The 18,453-nt window shown below is 44.3% G+C and overlaps 1 protein-coding gene across 3 annotated transcripts in view; it reads right to left on the reverse strand.

The window, feature by feature from the left end:
- Ddr2 (discoidin domain receptor tyrosine kinase 2) overlaps positions 1-18,453 on the reverse strand; it is a 133,080-nt gene that overhangs the window by 31,988 nt on the left and 82,639 nt on the right. For all 3 annotated transcript variants that reach the window (XM_031388712.1, XM_031388704.1, XM_031388720.1), the window contains exons 4-6: positions 2,220-2,322; positions 549-780; positions 131-278 (exon numbers count right to left, since the gene is read on the reverse strand). In XM_031388712.1, the coding sequence (XP_031244572.1) occupies positions 131-278; positions 549-780; positions 2,220-2,322 (483 nt within the window). The remainder of the gene's footprint in view (positions 1-130; positions 279-548; positions 781-2,219; positions 2,323-18,453) is intronic.

Here is an 18,453-nt window from a genome sequence, read left to right on the forward strand (position 1 = left end):
TTTTAACCAAAAGGAAATAATATCATTCCAAAGGTGAGTGACTTCTTCTCTTTCTGAGTTGGTAGTTTGTAGTTCTGAAGGGCTTGGGAGTTTCTGGATGGTTCATTAGGTCTTTGTGGTGGAGACTTACCCAGCCAGACGCAACCATAAAGCTCAACCCTCATGCACACATTCATGGAGTGGTCAGTGACCGGGATAAGGCGAACAAATCTGGCTACAATGGGTGGCTCCAGGTCCTTCAGGAAAACATCATAAGGGTTACTGTTCCCATCAAGCACCTAGGAGAGAGAGATGAGAAGGAGCAGAGATCTTATAAAGCCATGCTCGCCTTTCTTCACCCATCATGCATTTGATGGACACGTTGCTCCTCATTCATGAGCAGAATACAGCCACTCAACTCTCTCAGCAGAGCTAACAGATCCTCTGTGTCAACTCCTACACAATGGGTCATATTTACAATGTCATATCAGGCTTGAATGTACACAGTTTGAACTATTGACAACTATTGAGTCTTATATTCCCCCAGAACATGGACATTTTCATCTTACCTGCTTCCCATGCCGGTTACGCCAGGAGATCCAGCGGCTGCCATCCCGACTGTAGTTGATCTTGTACATGGGTGCAAATTCAATGCCATGACCCCCTGCATGGCGCCCCTGGGTCCCCACAAGAGTGATAAAGTGTAGGGTCCGTAAGTCAATCTGCAGAAATTCCTTCAGGTCATTGGGTTGCACTGGAATCTCAGGGCACCAGGCTCCATCTCCTTCTTCAGAGTCCAGCCTTGAAAGAAGGGTAGGGGAGAGAAGGAACAACTGTGAGACAAGAGACACTCACCAGCTCACAGTAGGCAGCTGTCCTGCCCCTGAGGAGAGAGTAAAAACCAGTGGTCTAGTCCAAAGGGACTTGGGGAACCTCCCCGTGGTGTCTGTCTGTCCTAACCATTCCCATTTGTGGTTTGCTTCCTGTCTCTGAAACACCCCACAGCCCAAGGAGAGTCACCACAAGGGAGCTGGGGCCTTCCAAAGCACATGTAACCTTTTAAGTTTGAGTTAGAGAACTCTAGGGAAATGAAACTCTTTCCACCCGTGTTCCTTTGTGGAATTCTTTCACCACCCCCCTTCCATTCCTCAGCCACAATTTCACAGAGCTGGCTGCTCCTAGTTTGAGTATTGAGTTATAGGAGGGAGGAGGAAGGAGGGCGGGAAGGAGGAGAGGTAGGGTCTTCAGTGTGGGCTATGCAATGTGGTGGAATGCTAGCCAGCAGGATGGGCGTGGCCACCCAGCAAGAACCATGGTGAAGGTGAGGGTGGAAAGGGAGTGTGAGGGGATGACCAATAACCTGGTTTCATTTACTACTCCAGGCTAGACCACCACTGAACAGCATTGAGAAATCATTCTAAGGTTTATGTGGGGGACCCTCTGAGTTTTCTCCCTCTTCCCTAGAATGCCCCTTTTCCTTACAAACATTACCCAGTCATTTCTCCATCTCCCCCCTAACTTCACCTTAATCTTGTCTCTCAAACACGAAGACAGGTATGATGAGGGAGGTCCGTGAGTAATTCCGTTTTAACAAAATTAATACTAAATGTACACCAAAATAATTACGTTCTAACAGGAAGAGGAGGCATTGGTGAGCAGCACAGCTTCTGAGTTGGGAGCCTGTTCGCTTAGGGACCTTGGGAATTACATACTCCACATAGAATCTGCTCTGTTTATAGATGAGGATGGCCCTTCTGTGTGAGGTTTCCTTGAGGAAGGAAAGAACTTACTGGAAACCTCGGTGTCTGGTTTAACCCTAGACACTCTGCCCAGTGACATTTCAGATACCTCCTGAGAAGCAGGCGTCACTCACTGCCAGTGTCCTACATTACCTACACCTCTCTGGACCTGCACCCTTGGCCTTTCTCCTACAACAGCCCACACTTGAGGTCTGGTAAAGCCAATCCACTGCCTATCAATGACCCCATTCACAGTGGGTGGTGTGGCTCAGAGGCCTCTGTGGTTGGGAAGAGGTTTCCAGGCCAGCGACTACAGCCAAGGTTTGGCCTCTCTCTGAAACGTTCCAAGCAGCACAAACCCCTTCACATCTCTCTTCCAGTCTCACAAGCTCTTACCAGCACTAGCCCTTCCCCCAGCATCTTGAATCGAGGCTGTGTGTCCATTCCTGCCCCCCGCCCTCCCCTCCCAGGACTCAGGACTTCTTGATAAAGCTATCTCACCTCCCATATTTGGCAGCCGTGGACTCTGACCACTGACTTGAAGCTGTGATGTCCTCATCTGGAATGTGGCCTCCTGACATGCCCAGAGGGTAGCGACAAATGGCTGGAACAAGGAAACAGAGAGAAAACAGAGACTAGGCTTTCGTTTTTAGCCCAGAGTCCCTAAGAAGGATGAAACTGGAAACAGAACAGGAAATAGGGGACTTGAAATCTTCCTAGATCCCTCCTGGACCCAAGTCCAGTCATTCCGATGCTATAGAGCTTCTCTCTAACCCTAATACCCAAATCTCTCTAACCCTAATACCCAAATAGCTCCAAGATCTAACCAACAGCCAAACTTACATTTTGGCCTAAATTCTGATGACTAATATAATACAATTTAATGTGAAAATTTCTTCGTTTATTGAATAATAACCCCAATAGTCCCTGCCTTAGTCCCCTACTAGCAGGTTTACATATAAAATCAATTTCCTAAAAATAACATTACCCTTGTAGCCATCAGGTAGCCCCTAGATTCGGAGCATTCTGGTTTACCAGGGAGCAGATTGTATGAGACTATGAAATAACCCAATACAATGTCCCGTGTTAGCATTGAGCATGCTGGTCCTGGTTAAAAAAAAAACAATAGTTTCAGGGGTGGGTGTCACTTTCAACAAAGAGAATAAGACAGAGCATATGAAATTCCCTATGGGAAATAATCCAGCTTTGAAACAATAGCCACCAGACAACAATGGACCACCATCTCTGAGAGATGGGAAAGGAGGGACCCAACAGATGAGCATCTCTGAGAGATGGGAAAGGAGGGACCCAACAGATGAGCATCTCTGAGAGATGGGAAAGGAGGAGGGACCCAACAGATGAGCGTCTCTGAGAGATGGGAAAGGAGGAGGGACCCAACAGATGAGCATCTCTGAGAGATGGGAAAGGAGGGACCCAACAGATGAGCATCTCTGAGAGATGGGAAAGGAGGAGGGACCCAACAGATGAGTGTCTCTGAGAGATGGGAAAGGAGGGAGGATCCAATGGATGAGCATCTCTGAGAAATGGGGAAGGAAGAAGGACCCAACGGATGAGCCAGCAACCGATCGACAGCGCCCAGTTACAGCAAGCGAGTGAGAGCTCAGGCAAGATGGAGTGGACTTCCAGAGTTATAAAGACAAAACAAGTAAGTATAAATACTTTGAAGTCATGAAATTCTATGCAATAAAAAATGACTAGGGAGGATAAAACAGGGAAATCATTGTGAGGAAGGAAAAGAAAGAATGGATTTTCTGGAAAAACAGTAATTTTTCCAGAAATATGAAGCCACAAAAGGCCTTGCAAAAAACAAACAAACAAACAAAACCTTAGAGGTAGCTGGGCAGTAGTGGCGTATGCCTTTAATCCCAGCACTTGGGAGGCAGAGGCAGGTGGATTTCTGAGTTCGAGGCCAGCCTGATCTACAGAGTGAGTTCCAGGACAGCCAGGGCTACACAGAGAAACCCTGTCTTGAAAAACAGAAACAACAAACAAACAAACAAACAAACCCTACAGGATTCTTTAAAAAGGAGAAGGGGCCTAGAGGTATTAGGAATTTAGATATCAAAATATAATCACAAAGCTATAATAATTAAAGCAGCCCTGTACTTAAAAATGTGACCAATGAAAGAGAATAGAGAACCCAGACATAATCTCACATATATAAGGTCAACCGATCTTCAACATAGATATCAAAAAATACATAGGGGGAGGGGAGAATATCTTGTCAACCAAGGTGCTGAAAAAAAATTGGATATCCACATGCCCAAGAGTGAAATTGGACCCTATGTTACACACACACACACACACACACACACACACACACACACACACACACCCCAGAGTTTATTTTAGACTGGCTTATATAAACAGAGGCTGAACGATTCCAAAATGCCCATCTGCAGGAGGCAGAGAGAGGAGAACGAGGGGCTGCTCGGTCTAAGTAGTGAGAAAATTAAAGCAAGGAGAAGTCAGTGCTACAACCCCCATGTGAGGCTGAAGGCCTGAGAGCGAGCCCCTTCTCTCCAAAGCCTAAAGAACCTGAAGTGTGCTCTGAACTGACCACAAAAACAACAACAACAACAACAACACACCCGTCCAGAAAGACAACTGAGAGCAAGGCTTAGTCCCATCTTTGCTGTTCCTGGACCATTTGGGGCCTGAGACTCTTGCACAGTGCCGCCTCCATTTGAAGGTCTTTTGGATTGTAACTCTAGCATATCTGAAGGCTAAATCCGGGAGCTGCGTGTTGATAAGAAATGCACGTATCCTCTTGTGGATTTGGGCTCAGAGCTCTCCTCCCAAATCCCATCCATCCCGCACAGAGAATGATGGTCAGAGAAGGATGTCCTGCTGGCAGCTGCAGACCAGAACATCCACAGTCCCATCTATCACACATCTCCAGATGTGGGGCTGTCAATGTAATGAGAGCCTCTGTCCTCTGGGACACATATGAGGTAAGCCAGACATTGGGAAGAGCCAACAAGGTGAGTCATGATATTATCATAAATAACTTCCCACCATGGGGCCTGCTGGTCCGTGAGACAATAACCAAGACACTGACAATGCATTTCGGTAGGACTGTATTTCCAGGAAATCCCTTTTCTGTCTTGTCCTAATTGGCTCTGTGCAAGAATTTTTCCCTATTTAACAGATATAGAAAATGAAGTAAACGAGACCAGAAGTGTGCCTGACAGGCAGACAGAGGGAATGACAGAGAAAGACCACATAGGACTCTCTGCTACGTGGTATCAGAGGACTGCTGAGTTCTTCCCAGAAGCTTAAAGACGACGTCTTGAGAATTCATCCAAGGGAAACCTTGAGTCATGCAGACAACAAATAGAAAAGAACTCCCCATGAGCCTGAGCATTACTTACTTCACTGCAACCTATCCATTCACACATTGAGCTAACAGATGTGCCCAATAATGAACGTTCCTGCCTTTATACAGTCAGTCAGTTAATAAGACATAAAAACCATTTCTCTCCTAGACCTCCATTATAGTCCAAGAGACAAATGGCAGACAATAGATATTTAGACATCAAATAGTTACGGGGTTGCTTACCTACTTGACGGTTGCTGTTACGGTCTCAGAGAGTCCGACAAAGTGTCACAAATACTAAAATATGGTGTCAGGATACAAGTGACAGATTCTTTTAAGAAATAACTTTCATTGTGAATTTTCTAGCGGGCTTGCACCTCTTGATCTTCTAGAGCATAGCAATCATGTTGGATTCCTTGCCTCTTTCAACCTGCTGACTCACAGCTCTGATTGGGTGTTCAACATACATCGGGCAAACAGCCAAGTATGAAAAGGTGGAGAGACAGGGAGATGGATGGAAATGTCCAGACAGAAGAACGGAAACAATGAACTTCGGACGTTAGATCTTGATGGACAAGTGCAGTAGAGGATTTCTAGGTCAGAACCTCCCAAGTGACTTGCCATCTGTGGGATTCAGCAAGTGTTTGTAAGACAGCAGCTGGCCCAGCTGTCTCTCAGCAGGTAGGGCTTAGTTCAACAGTAGGGGTGCATTATGTGTAGGAGAGGAAGAGAAGCCACAGCACAGATCTTAGTGCTGCTGGATCACTAGTCACAAAGATCCAATGAGGAAGAGTTTCAGGTGTTTGGTTAGAAGAGGCTCCAATGACTAGAGAGCTGAGGGATGCCAGGAATCTTGTTCTGTGCCACGACGTGAACCTCAGATCAATGTCAGAGTAAGTGCTGGACCACAAGGGTCACAGTAGATTCCATTCATCAGAAGGGGACATTTTGTAATGATTGGCTGAAACAGCAGGTAATACAAAGCCCTCTACAAACTGTTTTGTTTTTCCCTCTATATGCATACCTATAATAAAGCTTAACTTAGATATTCATCATAGTAAGAGCATAGCAATACTTAATAATAAAATGGAACAATGGTATCCCATAGTAAAAGTCACATAGCTCTCACATGTTTTTTTTTTTAATATTTATTTTGTTTAACTATGTGTGCATGTCTGTATGCACACATGTGTATGCAGGTATGTGGACTTGTATGCACTGAGGTCTGAAAGGGGTGCTTGATGCCTCTGGGCTGGTTACAGGCAGCTGTGGGATGCTCCGCTTACTCTATGGGTACTGAGATCTGAATGCAGGTCTTCATGATGCACAGCAAGGACCTCTGAGCCCTCTCTCCAGCCTCTCTCCCATCTTAGTGAACCACACTCATTTTGTCTCCAGAAGACAACATGGTGCTTCTATAGGGAGATGAAGTGCAGTGAATGACAGGCAGTGGGTGTGACAGAGGAGGGGGGGGTCCCACGATTTAGTCCTTTGAGTCCCAATCACTACATTTAAGATTTATAAATTAGTTCTGGCTTTGTTTTTCCATCTAATATTTTCAGAGTGTGATTGAATATGAATTAAAACGAAGGGAAGCAAGAGCACAGATAAGGGATGGCCAACTTTTCAGTCACCCTACGACAACGGGAGTTGGGGTTAGTGATCTAGAAATCAGGATCAAAGACTGTAAAGTTGAAGACGGGGAGGTCAGAGACAAGAGCTAGTAAAGCAGCAATGTAACATAAAATAAGTAAGCGAGTTTCTCCATGATTCAGTGCTCCCTGGGGCCTCACAGGAAGGGCAGAGGAAGAGGACGAGCTGATCTTGGATGGCCTTACCCATCCCGCTGGGTTTTTGGAACCAGAAGAAGCCTTGGCCCAGGGAACCCAACGTGGCACTTCTCTGCAGCCCCAGTGTGGTTTTCCTATTGAATATGTGCCTATTTTGGGTAACTCATGGAAGGGATCCCAGCTATTTGGGAAGATACAGAACGGCAACATTGACTCAAATCCTAGACATCAGACCCCTTTCTCTCTTCCAAGCCCCCTTCCCCATATACTGCATTACACTCCCCTATTCAGTCCACATCCTGAGATATATAGAAATACGTACAGAGGGAAGCCTGTGATGGGAAGCAAGAGTCACTACAGGAAAAAAAAAATTGCTTGCTGAGTTGTCTTGGTGGTTTCCGGATGCTTCCACTACCCACCAATCTCCTGACAGAGATGCCAACGGACTCTTCCAGTTTCCCAGAGTGGAAAACTACCAGCATCAGCCACAGTGGGCCCCGCTGAGAGCTCTGTCCGTCCCAAGTTCCCGTAGGGGTTGGCAGGCAGATGGAGGAGAAACAGCTGCCACCAGGTCCCAGCATCCCAAGAATTACTTTTCATATTCTCGAGCCAAGGCCGTAAGGCTGAAAGCGATGCTTGTTCCAAGATGTTTACCACTGACGGGCAGCTCCAACCCATGGCCTGCCTACCAGGGAGTATCCTATATGTGGCTTCCAGGAAAACGCAGAGCACATGAAAGGTCTAAGCACAGAAGTATGACCCCTGGCTCTCACCAGGCATACATGTTTGATAGAGGGAGATTATCAGCGTCAGGGGGTAGGGTAAGCCAGTCTAATGATCTAAAGAGATATCTATGACTGCAAAATTTTAGAGCTAGGAAAGAAATTTTAACTTACTGAACCCTAGAGTTCCATGTTCAATTATCAGAACTTGTGAATCTCAGAAAGGTGAACTGACTCGCTCAGAAACTCACAGATGACCAATGTAACCATGACTGAAATCCAGTGTTCTCAGCTCTGGTCCTTCTCAGGCTGCCTCAATCTACTTCTTCCAGTTCTAGAAAGAACAAGCCCAGTCAAAGTCGTCACTGGGCCCTGCTTCCCACAAACTGCATACAGCTTATTCACACTGAGTGCCCAGGCAAGACTACTAGGTTGCTTTCTTCAGGCTGTGGGCTTATTCTTTTACTAGTCTATTTCACAAAGAGTGATTTCTCTCAGTTGACACCCCCTTAGGAATAGCCCGTTGTGATCACCCTGGGAATTCAAAATCGTTTCCAGAAACAAATATTAAAGACAGGAAAGAAAAATCTGAATGCGTGGGCTTTAGGGTACAGAGGTACAGATTGGATGACATGCCCTTCCTGGTTACATGCATGAGCCAGAAGATGGGAACGAAGAATGCTTCTCTTGTCCCAACAAGGAGGTAAACTCAAAAGAAACAACTGGGTTAGAAATAACATGGAGCTCAGAAGTTGATAGGAAACACAGCTTGTGGTTCAGCATATAACAATTCTATGTTTCATTAGGCAGAGCTTATGAAACCCCACAAAGGAAGGGGAAGAAGGCTTGTAGGAACCAGAGGAGTCAGGGACACCATGAGAACACAGCTCACAGAATCAACTAACCAGGGATCGTAGGAGTTCACGAAGACTGAACCAACAATCACAGGTCCTGGATGGGTCTGAATTAAGTCCTCTGCTGATGTTATGGTTGTGTAGCTTGCTGTTCTTGTGGGACTCCTAACAGTGGGAATAAGGTCTGTCTCTCTTTTCTCTGGTCTTGGGACCCTTTTCCTCCTACTGGGCTGCCTCAACCAGCCTTGATATGAGGGCTTGTACCTATTCTTTATTGCATCTTGTTATTGCCACGTTTGGTTGATATCCCTGGGAGGCCTGCTCTTTTCTGAAAGGAAAATGGAGGAGAAGTAGATATGAGGGAGAGGGGAGTTGGGGACACAAGGAGGAGCGGAGGGAGGGGAAACTGCAGTCAGGAGGTAACGTAGGGGAGAAGAATAAATAAAAAATAATTCTATATTTCAAACTCGACTCTGTCCTTCTAATACAGAAGTAAAAGACTGGTTGCTACATCCCATCCCTTTGAGAACTTTAGATTCCTCATCCTCTGCTATGGTTTGACGGTGACTTGTCCCTGACCGTGGCGTGTCCCTCACAGGCTCTTATATTTGAACACTTGTTCCCAAGCTGGTGGCACTGTTCTTGGTAAGTTGTAGAACTTCGGGGACTGTGGTCTAGTTAGCAGATGTGGGTTGTTAGGACTCTAAGGCAGTATCAACGTCTAGTTCCAGTCACAGAGCTTCTTGCTTCTTGATCCACCACAATACAAAGAGCCTCTTCCATATGTTCCCACTGTCATGAACTCTGCCATGCCTTCCCCACTGTTATGGTCTGTGCCTTTAAAGCCATAAGTCAAAATCAATTCTTTCCCCCTTCAAGTTGCTTCTATCAGGTATCAGTTCCAGCAATATAAAAAAATAAGCAATGTTTTCTTAACAATCCTTGATGATCCTCATCCTTAATAGTAAGCAGGGTGTTACAGAAATTGCTAAAATACAGATCACAGCATATTCTATGTGATGGAATAGTGCTCAAGAGATAATACCCAGAAGGAGAAAGGGAATTATGTCTCTTGAATACCACATGCATCCTTTCTTAAGCAACATGAAATTTTTATGACTGTTTAAGCATGTGTTATCTTCTTAATCTTAATGATGGTGCTCCTTTATGGAGATGTGTAAAAAAAAGAAAAAGTCAGTTCACATTCTTCCAACTTAGAGCAATGATGTCTAGTAATTTTTAGGTGCTCTTAATTCTCTGGTTATTTTTATTATAACTCCTCCTAATAAAGGATTGCAACTGGCCTCCAGAGAGTTACATAGGGTAAAAACAAATAAGAGAGTAAATTAGCAGAGGGGGAGAGAGAACAGGGGTAATCATAAGGTGAAGTTAATGTCCAAAGTTGTGTTTTCTTTTGTGGTGTTAGGTTGAGGCCAGGCCTTGCGTGCACACAAGGAAAGCATTCTAACACTGAGTCCAACATCAGCAACACTTTGCATCACCGGCTTGACTGGTGGGAGCGTTTCGCTTTGGTTCTGCTTAGAGGTCAAAGGGAAGCAGCTCAGTGCAATGGCTCAGGAAGCTAAGGTACTTGCTGTGCAAGCCTGAGTTCAATCCTCAGAACCTTATGAAAGTGTATGGAGACAGTCAACTCCAAAAAGTTCTCTGACCTCTACACATGTGCCATGGCACATACAACACACACACACACACTATGTATACCCAAACAGATAGTAAATAATGATAATGATAATGATAATAATAATAATAATAATAAAGTATATGTTAAGTGAAACATAAGCATTTAAGAGGAATCATAGTAGGCTGGAGAGATGGCTCAGAGGTTAAGAGCACTAATTCCTCTTCCAAAGGTCCTGAGTTCAATTTCCAGCAACCCCCCATGGTGGCTCACAACCATCTGTAACGGGATCTGATACCCTCTTCTGGTGTGTCTAAAGAGTGTGACAGTGTACTCATATAAAATAAATAAATCTCTTTAAGATAAAAAGAGGAATCATAGTGACAGCAGGTGATGTTAACTTTTGATACCCTTTCCCAGGTGGAGTAGAATAGCTTATGATAATCAATGCCCTCCCACCCCAAGAGTACCTGGAAAAGCTGGATACACTTGACAAATGCTCTACTCAAAAGTACCTTCTTGATGAGGCAAGAAGAGTGGAATGACTAAGACCTTAGAGAAGAGAGCAGTCTCAGAGAAGAGAAAGAATGCTTGCAGTCACTTTCAGCCTCCACCAGACTGGGACAGGGACAAGGGGCTAATGCTGGTTGTGGCACCTGCAGGGCTTGCTATGAGGAAAAACAGCAGTCTGATAAGGATCTGGAGGGAGCTGTGTACAAAGCACTTCCACTCAGCCATGTGCCTGATGCCCGGCCAAGTCAAGCAGGAATGTGGAAGCCAAAGGATTCAAGACTTGCCAGGGAGAAAACTCACAGGGGGTCTGGAGATACTCTCAGCCGCCAACAATTCCAGTTTAGACCCTACCAACTATGCAGACAGAAGATATGTCACTCTGCCAAATACGGGTAGATCCAACTACTCCGCCAATGGCCAATCTGGATTTGGGTTCACAGCCTCTTACAGAAGCCAAAGATACAACAGCATGCTTCAAGAGCTAGCCAGCCCAGCTCCACAAGAACACAGGCTATGCCAGTTCTACTTCTACACCACAGGTTTGTTGGTAACTACTCATAATGAATAAGGTGCAGAAGTGTGCCCAAATCCTTTACTCTTGTGTGTGAACCTTTACTCTTAGCTTGCCACAGGAAAAGTTCCAGTTCGATCGGTTGGGCACTGTAACCTGTTTAAGGTGTAAAGCTTAATGGACCGTGTTTTCTATGTACAAGCATTACTGACTACCAAAAAGCTACTTTCTTGGGACAGAAATTAGACATTTGTTTTATTTAATCAAGAAACAAAACAGAGCCAGGCACAGTGGTATGCACCCATAATCCCAGTGGATGGTGGAAATAGGGGAAGGAGCTCAAGGCCAGTCACAGCTCCATGGAAAGTTCAATCTCAACCCAGGCAGTATGAGACCCTGTATCAAAACAAAATCAAAAAGAAGGAAATGAAGAGAGTAAAAAGAGGTGGGGGAGTGACAGACAGACAAACAGACAGGCTGATTTGGTGGCATATACCAGCAGTCTAAGCATTTTGGAGGCCAAGGCATGATGTTGATTCTTAATTTGAGGCCAGCCTGAGTAACACAGCAAATTCCAAAATAGCCTTGGCTACATAGCTTGATCTTGACTCAAGATCAAACAAACAAAACAAACAAATAAACAAAACCAAGAAAGACAAAGGAAGGAAACACACCAGTAGCCAAAGATAGAGTTGTGAGGCCATCATTAACTTAATTGGCAGGAGGGAGGATTACTGAAAAAGGTCCTAACATGAAAATTTATTATCAATCTTAAATTATGTTGGTCAAATCTACTAAACAAGAACGAATTAAACGCATACTTTTCTAAATTCCATTTGCCCCATCTCCACAGGTGGGACTTATTCCACATCAAAGATGCGTTAGTGATAGCACACAGGGGAGACTTCATTGACGTTTATCTCTACTGTGGTTGTAACACTTGAAAGAGGGAGTCTGAACTCAGCCGTAACAAATGCCAAGAGTAAGACGTACACCAAATGCAACCACAACCTCCGTTATCCATAACACTCCAAATACTCATCCTGTAGACCATGGGAGGGGGCAACTGGGTATTTAAGAAGAGGGGCAGAGCCTCTCACTCCTATGTGGCCAGGCTTGCTCTACCCCACCACATGGGAAGGGGGTGTCCCCTCTCAGACCTGAGGAGAATGGGAATTAGTTCCAGCAGGGAGACCTCAGCTCACCCTCCCTGTCTGATTTACTCTCTCTACACTTAGCATCCCACTGTTGAAGGAGTCACATTCCCATGGCCTCCCTCTCAGCTTCCCCTACAGCTTCCCGAAATGAAGTTTCACATGATACTATTTACATTTTTCCCCCTTGAAGAAAAACACAGAGGAGCCTAATCCCTTGACTTTCGTTTCTACCCTCGCTGCCCTTGTTACTCAAGTATTTACTGATTGCCTTCAGAAGCCAAGCGTGGCGACAGGCACCCGTCATGGTCATGAGTGTGTGGGAGATCATCGCCACAGAAAAACAGATAAAGGCCAAAGCCAGAAACATCTCCCAGTCAAAAGAAGTTGCATATTATTTAACAATTTATCACCACCCACATAAGCCCATAAAAACACACACACACAAACCTCAAAGATTTAACGACTGTAACTTTGTTTTACTTTAACTAACTTTGTTTTACTTTAACTGCATATGTGTCCAAACCACCAAAAACTCTGAAAGGCTTATTTTGCTACATCTTTGCTCTTCAGAGACAAAAGCAAAAGCTAAGTCAACAATCACTCTACACTAGAACTCATACACCACATCTGCTCTGTCACTTTGGGGTCAGGGTGACCACAGCCCAGGGCTGGCAGAGGTCTCATTTCCCACTAACAACTCAAGTCTTTCTTGGAGACCAGAGGCAAAATAATGGTCAGTTGTATCTCCATTTCCTACCCTGTTATCTACTTGGCACAAACTTTGAATGTAAGGTATCTAAGTTATTTTGATTTCCTTCTTTTCCCAAAGTTACAAATGGCAATTTAGTATTTGCATGTAACTTTCCAAAGGCCCTCACTTACTATATCCTCTATCTCCCACAGCCCCCCACCCCCAACCCCAGGTAATCTTGTGAATGTAAACAGTAAAGTCACATTCTCCACCTTATAACTGAGTAAAACCAGTGATGTTTGGGTTTTGTTTGTTCCCCAGAGGTCCACATAATGGATTGGGAACTTTGTCCCAATGTGGCAATCGGAAACTGGAGAAACGCTAAGACTCCTGGGAAATCCTTAGGTCACTGAGGGTCCCACCTTTAGAAAGCAAGGTCACTCTCACAGGACCCCATGGTCGGTTGTTATTGAAAACTGAAATTCAGCTTCATCTAGCTCTCTTCTTGAACACACCTCTGCCATGTCCTCCACCTTGCTCTTGAACCTTCAAACTGTGAGTACAAACATGTTTTCTTTATAACATCACCCTGCCTTAGGTATTTCACTATGCCAACAAAGAGCTGGCGATCACAGGTACAAAGATTTACTTTAGTATTTAAGGTCATAACATTGACCTATGTCCAAACTAGAAGTAGAATCTTGACCCTTGACCTCCACAGTCACTATCTATTCACCACTCTGTCTCCACACATTGCTGATAGCAAACAGTTGACAAACTGTCCAAAGCCTGCTCTCGAAGGTCAGGAAGACCTCCAAGGAGAAGAACAATCTGGAAAGAAAGCTCAAGGAAGGCTATTACCAATTAAAACTTCATAATGCCCTGGTCCCAGAGACAATGAAATGTAGTAGCACAAGAAACCTGCCTTCTGCAGACAGGGGTCTAGCATAGATCTTAGTCCTAGATAAAGATAAGAACTGTGGTCATGAAATATTTGGCATACACCAAAGATTTCAAAATTATGTTTTGCTTGCTTATTGTATCACCCTGTTGTGTCTTTGATCTTGTGACATCTTATTGACAATCATTCCCATCTTCCTATTCTGTCCTTCATGTGTGCTTCCAGGCCTTTCCTCATATTCAAATGCATTGCCTTCCTCTTGTCACCTGGACCTGGTAAATTCTCTCAATGTTAGCTCACTGACATACATTAGCATTTCAACCAGCAAGACGCCAGAGATTTGGCAACTCAGGCACCATGTGAACATAATTGTAAATATACAAATAAATTAACTGGGTGTGGCAGCACGTACATAAAATCCCAACTGAGGCAGGTAGATCACAAGTTCAAAGCTAGCCTGGGCTATGTAGTATGTTTGGAGCTAGTCTAAGCAGTTTAATAGGGCCCTTCATTAAAAAAAATAATAATTAAAGTAAGAAGGTCTAAAGATTTAAGTCAGTGGCTAGGCATTGCTAGCATGAATGAGAACTTCAATTTAATCTTAGCATCACACACACACAAACTATACCTATTGTATATCTTAATATCTTAAATGATACAGGCTTCAAGGCCTTGATGTTTTTGTCAGTTTTTAGAAAAAGCATTGCTAAGCAAGAATGCTGTAAAGCAGTACGGATGCTTGACCCTAGATACCTCAATGCTACGTCCCCACAGTGACTGCAGACACTGACACCTTGTATGTTCTTGGCAGGACAGAGGATCCACCTGTAGTCTGTTGGCCTCTCAACAAAGCAAACCTGAGTTTTCAGCTGGTGGCAAAGAAAGGAGGCCCATGAAAGGAACCTGAAGTGGTATTTTGATAGCAATTACATGATGATGATCTTGGCCCTGTGGCTTAGCCTGAGTCTCCAAGGGTTCTGACTCCATGACCATAGAAAGAGAAGTTCTATCCTCTCTTGCACTCCAACAACTGCCTGCCTCTTGAAACCTTGAGACCTGAGTCTCAAGAGTGTAAAATAACAAAATACAAGCAAAACTCCAGACTAAAGAGAAGAATCCACCAAATACATGGGGGGTAAAATGCTATGTCTGCCCAATAATTGCACTTGGATGGATCCTAAGATGTAAGACCCATGAACTCCCCCTCCCAAGTATATTCTATATAATTTCAAAGACATTAGACAGTGCAGAATAATTAAATTATCAATGTAGTCTGTGGTCATCATAATATAATAAATAAAATTAAGGCTAGAAGACCTGGCATCTCTTAAGCACATGCCATGTGTTGGGTGTTATGCCAGGTCCTTTACACGCACTACCTTATTCTTCAAAGTAGTCCTCAGGGGGTGAGCAATGATAGATAAGACAACTAAGTATGTTCAAACAAAGGCTGAAAGCCCTGCCACGATCACTCATACAGTCAGGACACAGCCTAGGTCCAAAGTTAGATGTAGCAATATGTTTTTCAATAGCTGTTTCCTCCCATCTGTGAACCTGTGTCCCAATTACTTTTAAATACCGGTGTACCATAATCTAGAATCACCTGGAAAGACAGCCTCATAGAGTAATTGCCTAGACCAGGCTAGCCTATCGCCATATCTGCAAGGGATTATCTTCTTTCTTTCTTTTTTTTTTTTAAGATTTATTTATTTATTTTATGTGTATGAGTACACTGCTCACTCCGGCCCACTCGCTCCGACATAATTCACTGTAGCTGTCATCAGACAAAACCAGAAGAGAGTGTCAGATTTCATTACGGGTGGTTGTGAGCCACCATGTGGTTGCTGGGATCCGAACTCAGGACCTTGGGAAGAGCAGTCAGTGCTCTTACCTGCTGAGCCATCTCGCCAGCCCCATTATCTTCTTTCTTAATTGACCCAGCCCACTGTGGGTGGCACCATTCCCTAGGCAGTGGGTTCTGAATTATATAATCATGAAAGAGGATAGCTGAGCAAAAGCAAGCAGCAAGATAGATATGCATTTATCTCTCTCTGCTCTTGGCTGTGGGTGGTGCTTGAGTTCTTTTTCCTTCTTTTTTTCTTTTTTCCTCTTCTTTTTTCTTTCTTTCTTTCTTTCTTTCTTTTTTTTTTTTTTTTTTTTTTTTTTTTAGCTGCTTGAGTTCTTGTGCTGATTTTCCTTCAGTGATGAACTATAACCTACAACTACAAATCGAACTTCCTCTTCTGTGTTCCTTTTGCTTGGAGCATTTTACTATAGCCAGAGAAATGATACAGCCACAACACTCAGTTTCCTCATTTGTAGAAGACTAGATTAAACCAATCTTTCTTGAGCTTTCTCAGAATTGGCCACAGAGGCCTTCAAATATCCAGGAACAGAGAAGTTTTCTTTTACAAAATGTACTTTTGCCTCCACAAATCAAATTTTGAGATTCAATTGTAGTGGCTTTTCAGGCCCTAGTATCTATGCCCTCACAGCTGGCCCATGACTCACAGACTCCTCTACATTGGTATTTTGTTGTCTCGCTATCTTCAGGAGGCAGTGGAGGTCAGTGGTCAAGGCCTATATCATCCTAACAGCACTAGATGGGATCCCATCTAGGCTACTCTGATTCCACTATACCATTTAATGTTCACCAAACATTTGTGGGCCCTCACTCCTCCTCTGGAAAACTAGAATAATAGTACTGCATACTCCTATACATTCCGAAGATTACATTGTTAACATGACTTAAAACAGCACCAGGAACGTATGGCATGATCTTTGAATATCAGTGGATGCTTTTGTTGAGCTCTGCAACTAACAGTCTCCTTTTCCTTACTTGGTGTGATCAGAAGAGCTCAAGGGACACTTGGGTTTCTGCTGTCCCCAGAGGAAGATTCTCTTACTGGAAGAAAGGATGCCAGGGCTAGCCTTGACAAACAAACCTGCAAGAAAGAAAAAGCCCATCTAGATAGCTCATTTGAAAGAAATTCATCCAGGAACGTCTCTGTCTTGCTTTTTATATCCTTCCTTCTCAGGGTTCTGTTCCAATCACCAGAGAAAAAGAGCAAGAGAGGGTGAGAGGGAGGAAAGGAGAGAGAGAGAGAGAGAGAGAGAGAGAGAGAGAGAGAGAGAGAGAGAAAGACAGATTCCCAATTTGGAAGTAGAAATACATCAGCCTTGATGGAAGTCAAGGAATTGGGAGTAACAACTGTTAGCATCAGGACATCCAGAGCCTGTGGTGATACATGGGCGGGTCCACAGACCTGTTGCCAGGGCAACAGCCACTATATTCCCAGAATCAGTTGGGCTCACCTCCCACCTTTACCTGTGGCTGCTACATCACAACCTATATATATGGGAACATTCCTCCATCTTGCTCTCTCTCTCCTCTTTCCGCGCCACTACCGCTACTCCCTCTCAATTAAACCTCTTACACGTGGAACTGTTTGAGCCTAGTGTGGTATTTCCTGACCTGACCCGCCGGTCCAACACATCAACAACTTGTTACCGAAGGGACCCAGAACATCCCCAGGGCTTCAGTTTCTTTGCCATGGTGAACTAGCCCCAAAGGTCTTCTGCCTTAGGACTGCCTCCACGAAGAGACTAAGTCTCCAAGTGTGAACTCTCTGTACCTCTCTTAGCCTTATGCTATTTTTCTGGCTTCAAGTTGAACCTCAAACTTAATCAACTTGTAGTTGTAAGCTAATTAAATAAATAATAAGTGACCAAATAAATAAACACTAAAGCTAAGTATTTTTCTAAGTGAACTTTACATTGCTCATTAGAATTTTCTGATCCCACCTAAATTGACTTGCTGACTTGTAAGGATGATTTGTAGAAGCTGGCAGTTTAGTTGCTTGCCGGGTGTGGGTTACCATTGTCTCGAGTTTGTGACTTATGTGTGAGTCTGCTATAAGACGCTACCCTCCGTCCTTCCGTTACTTCCTCCAGCAGATTGGCATGTGTTAGGTTTGGGTTCTAGTACACTGTTGGAGCTGAAAGGTCGCTAGCACGCTGTCCATACTGCAGGGCAGGAACATGCAGCGTCACACTATTTCTCATGGAGAGTCCCAGGGTCCACCCTACAGCCTCTCTAGCCACTTGGAACACTGCCATCTCTGGAAATCTCAGTAGCATCACCGGACTTACCAACTCCCTTGCCACAGCTCAGATGGGTTAGAGCCTGATGTCTTAAACTGGGGGTCACAATCTCATACTTGGGTTGGGTTTGGGGTGGGGGTTACAGAACACAGGAGTTGCAGATGTTTTTTTGAAAGTGCAACAACAAAGATCAATTCAAACTGAGATGTGTACCCACTGCCAACTGGGTATTTCTGGCAGTGCCCACCCATGTTGCATTGCACAGCACCACTGGGACCCTTGGTCTTTAGTGCACAGCACATGCACTTTGCACTGCACAAGCCGCTGGGCCCCGAAGTGCCAAAGATGCTGCCTGAAGCTGTGAGACAATTATTATCTAGCATATTATGAACTGCAGTGTTCTTACCATATTACAAACATTTCTGCTCTTATAGAAAAATAATGATCTCCTAGCCACTCTGACTGGTGTGAGGTGAAATCTCAGGGTTGTTTTGATTTGCATTTCCCTGATGA

The sequence above is a fragment of the Mastomys coucha genome, unplaced genomic scaffold (genome assembly GCF_008632895.1).
Source record: "Mastomys coucha isolate ucsf_1 unplaced genomic scaffold, UCSF_Mcou_1 pScaffold1, whole genome shotgun sequence".
Taxonomy (NCBI): Eukaryota; Metazoa; Chordata; class Mammalia; order Rodentia; family Muridae; genus Mastomys; species Mastomys coucha.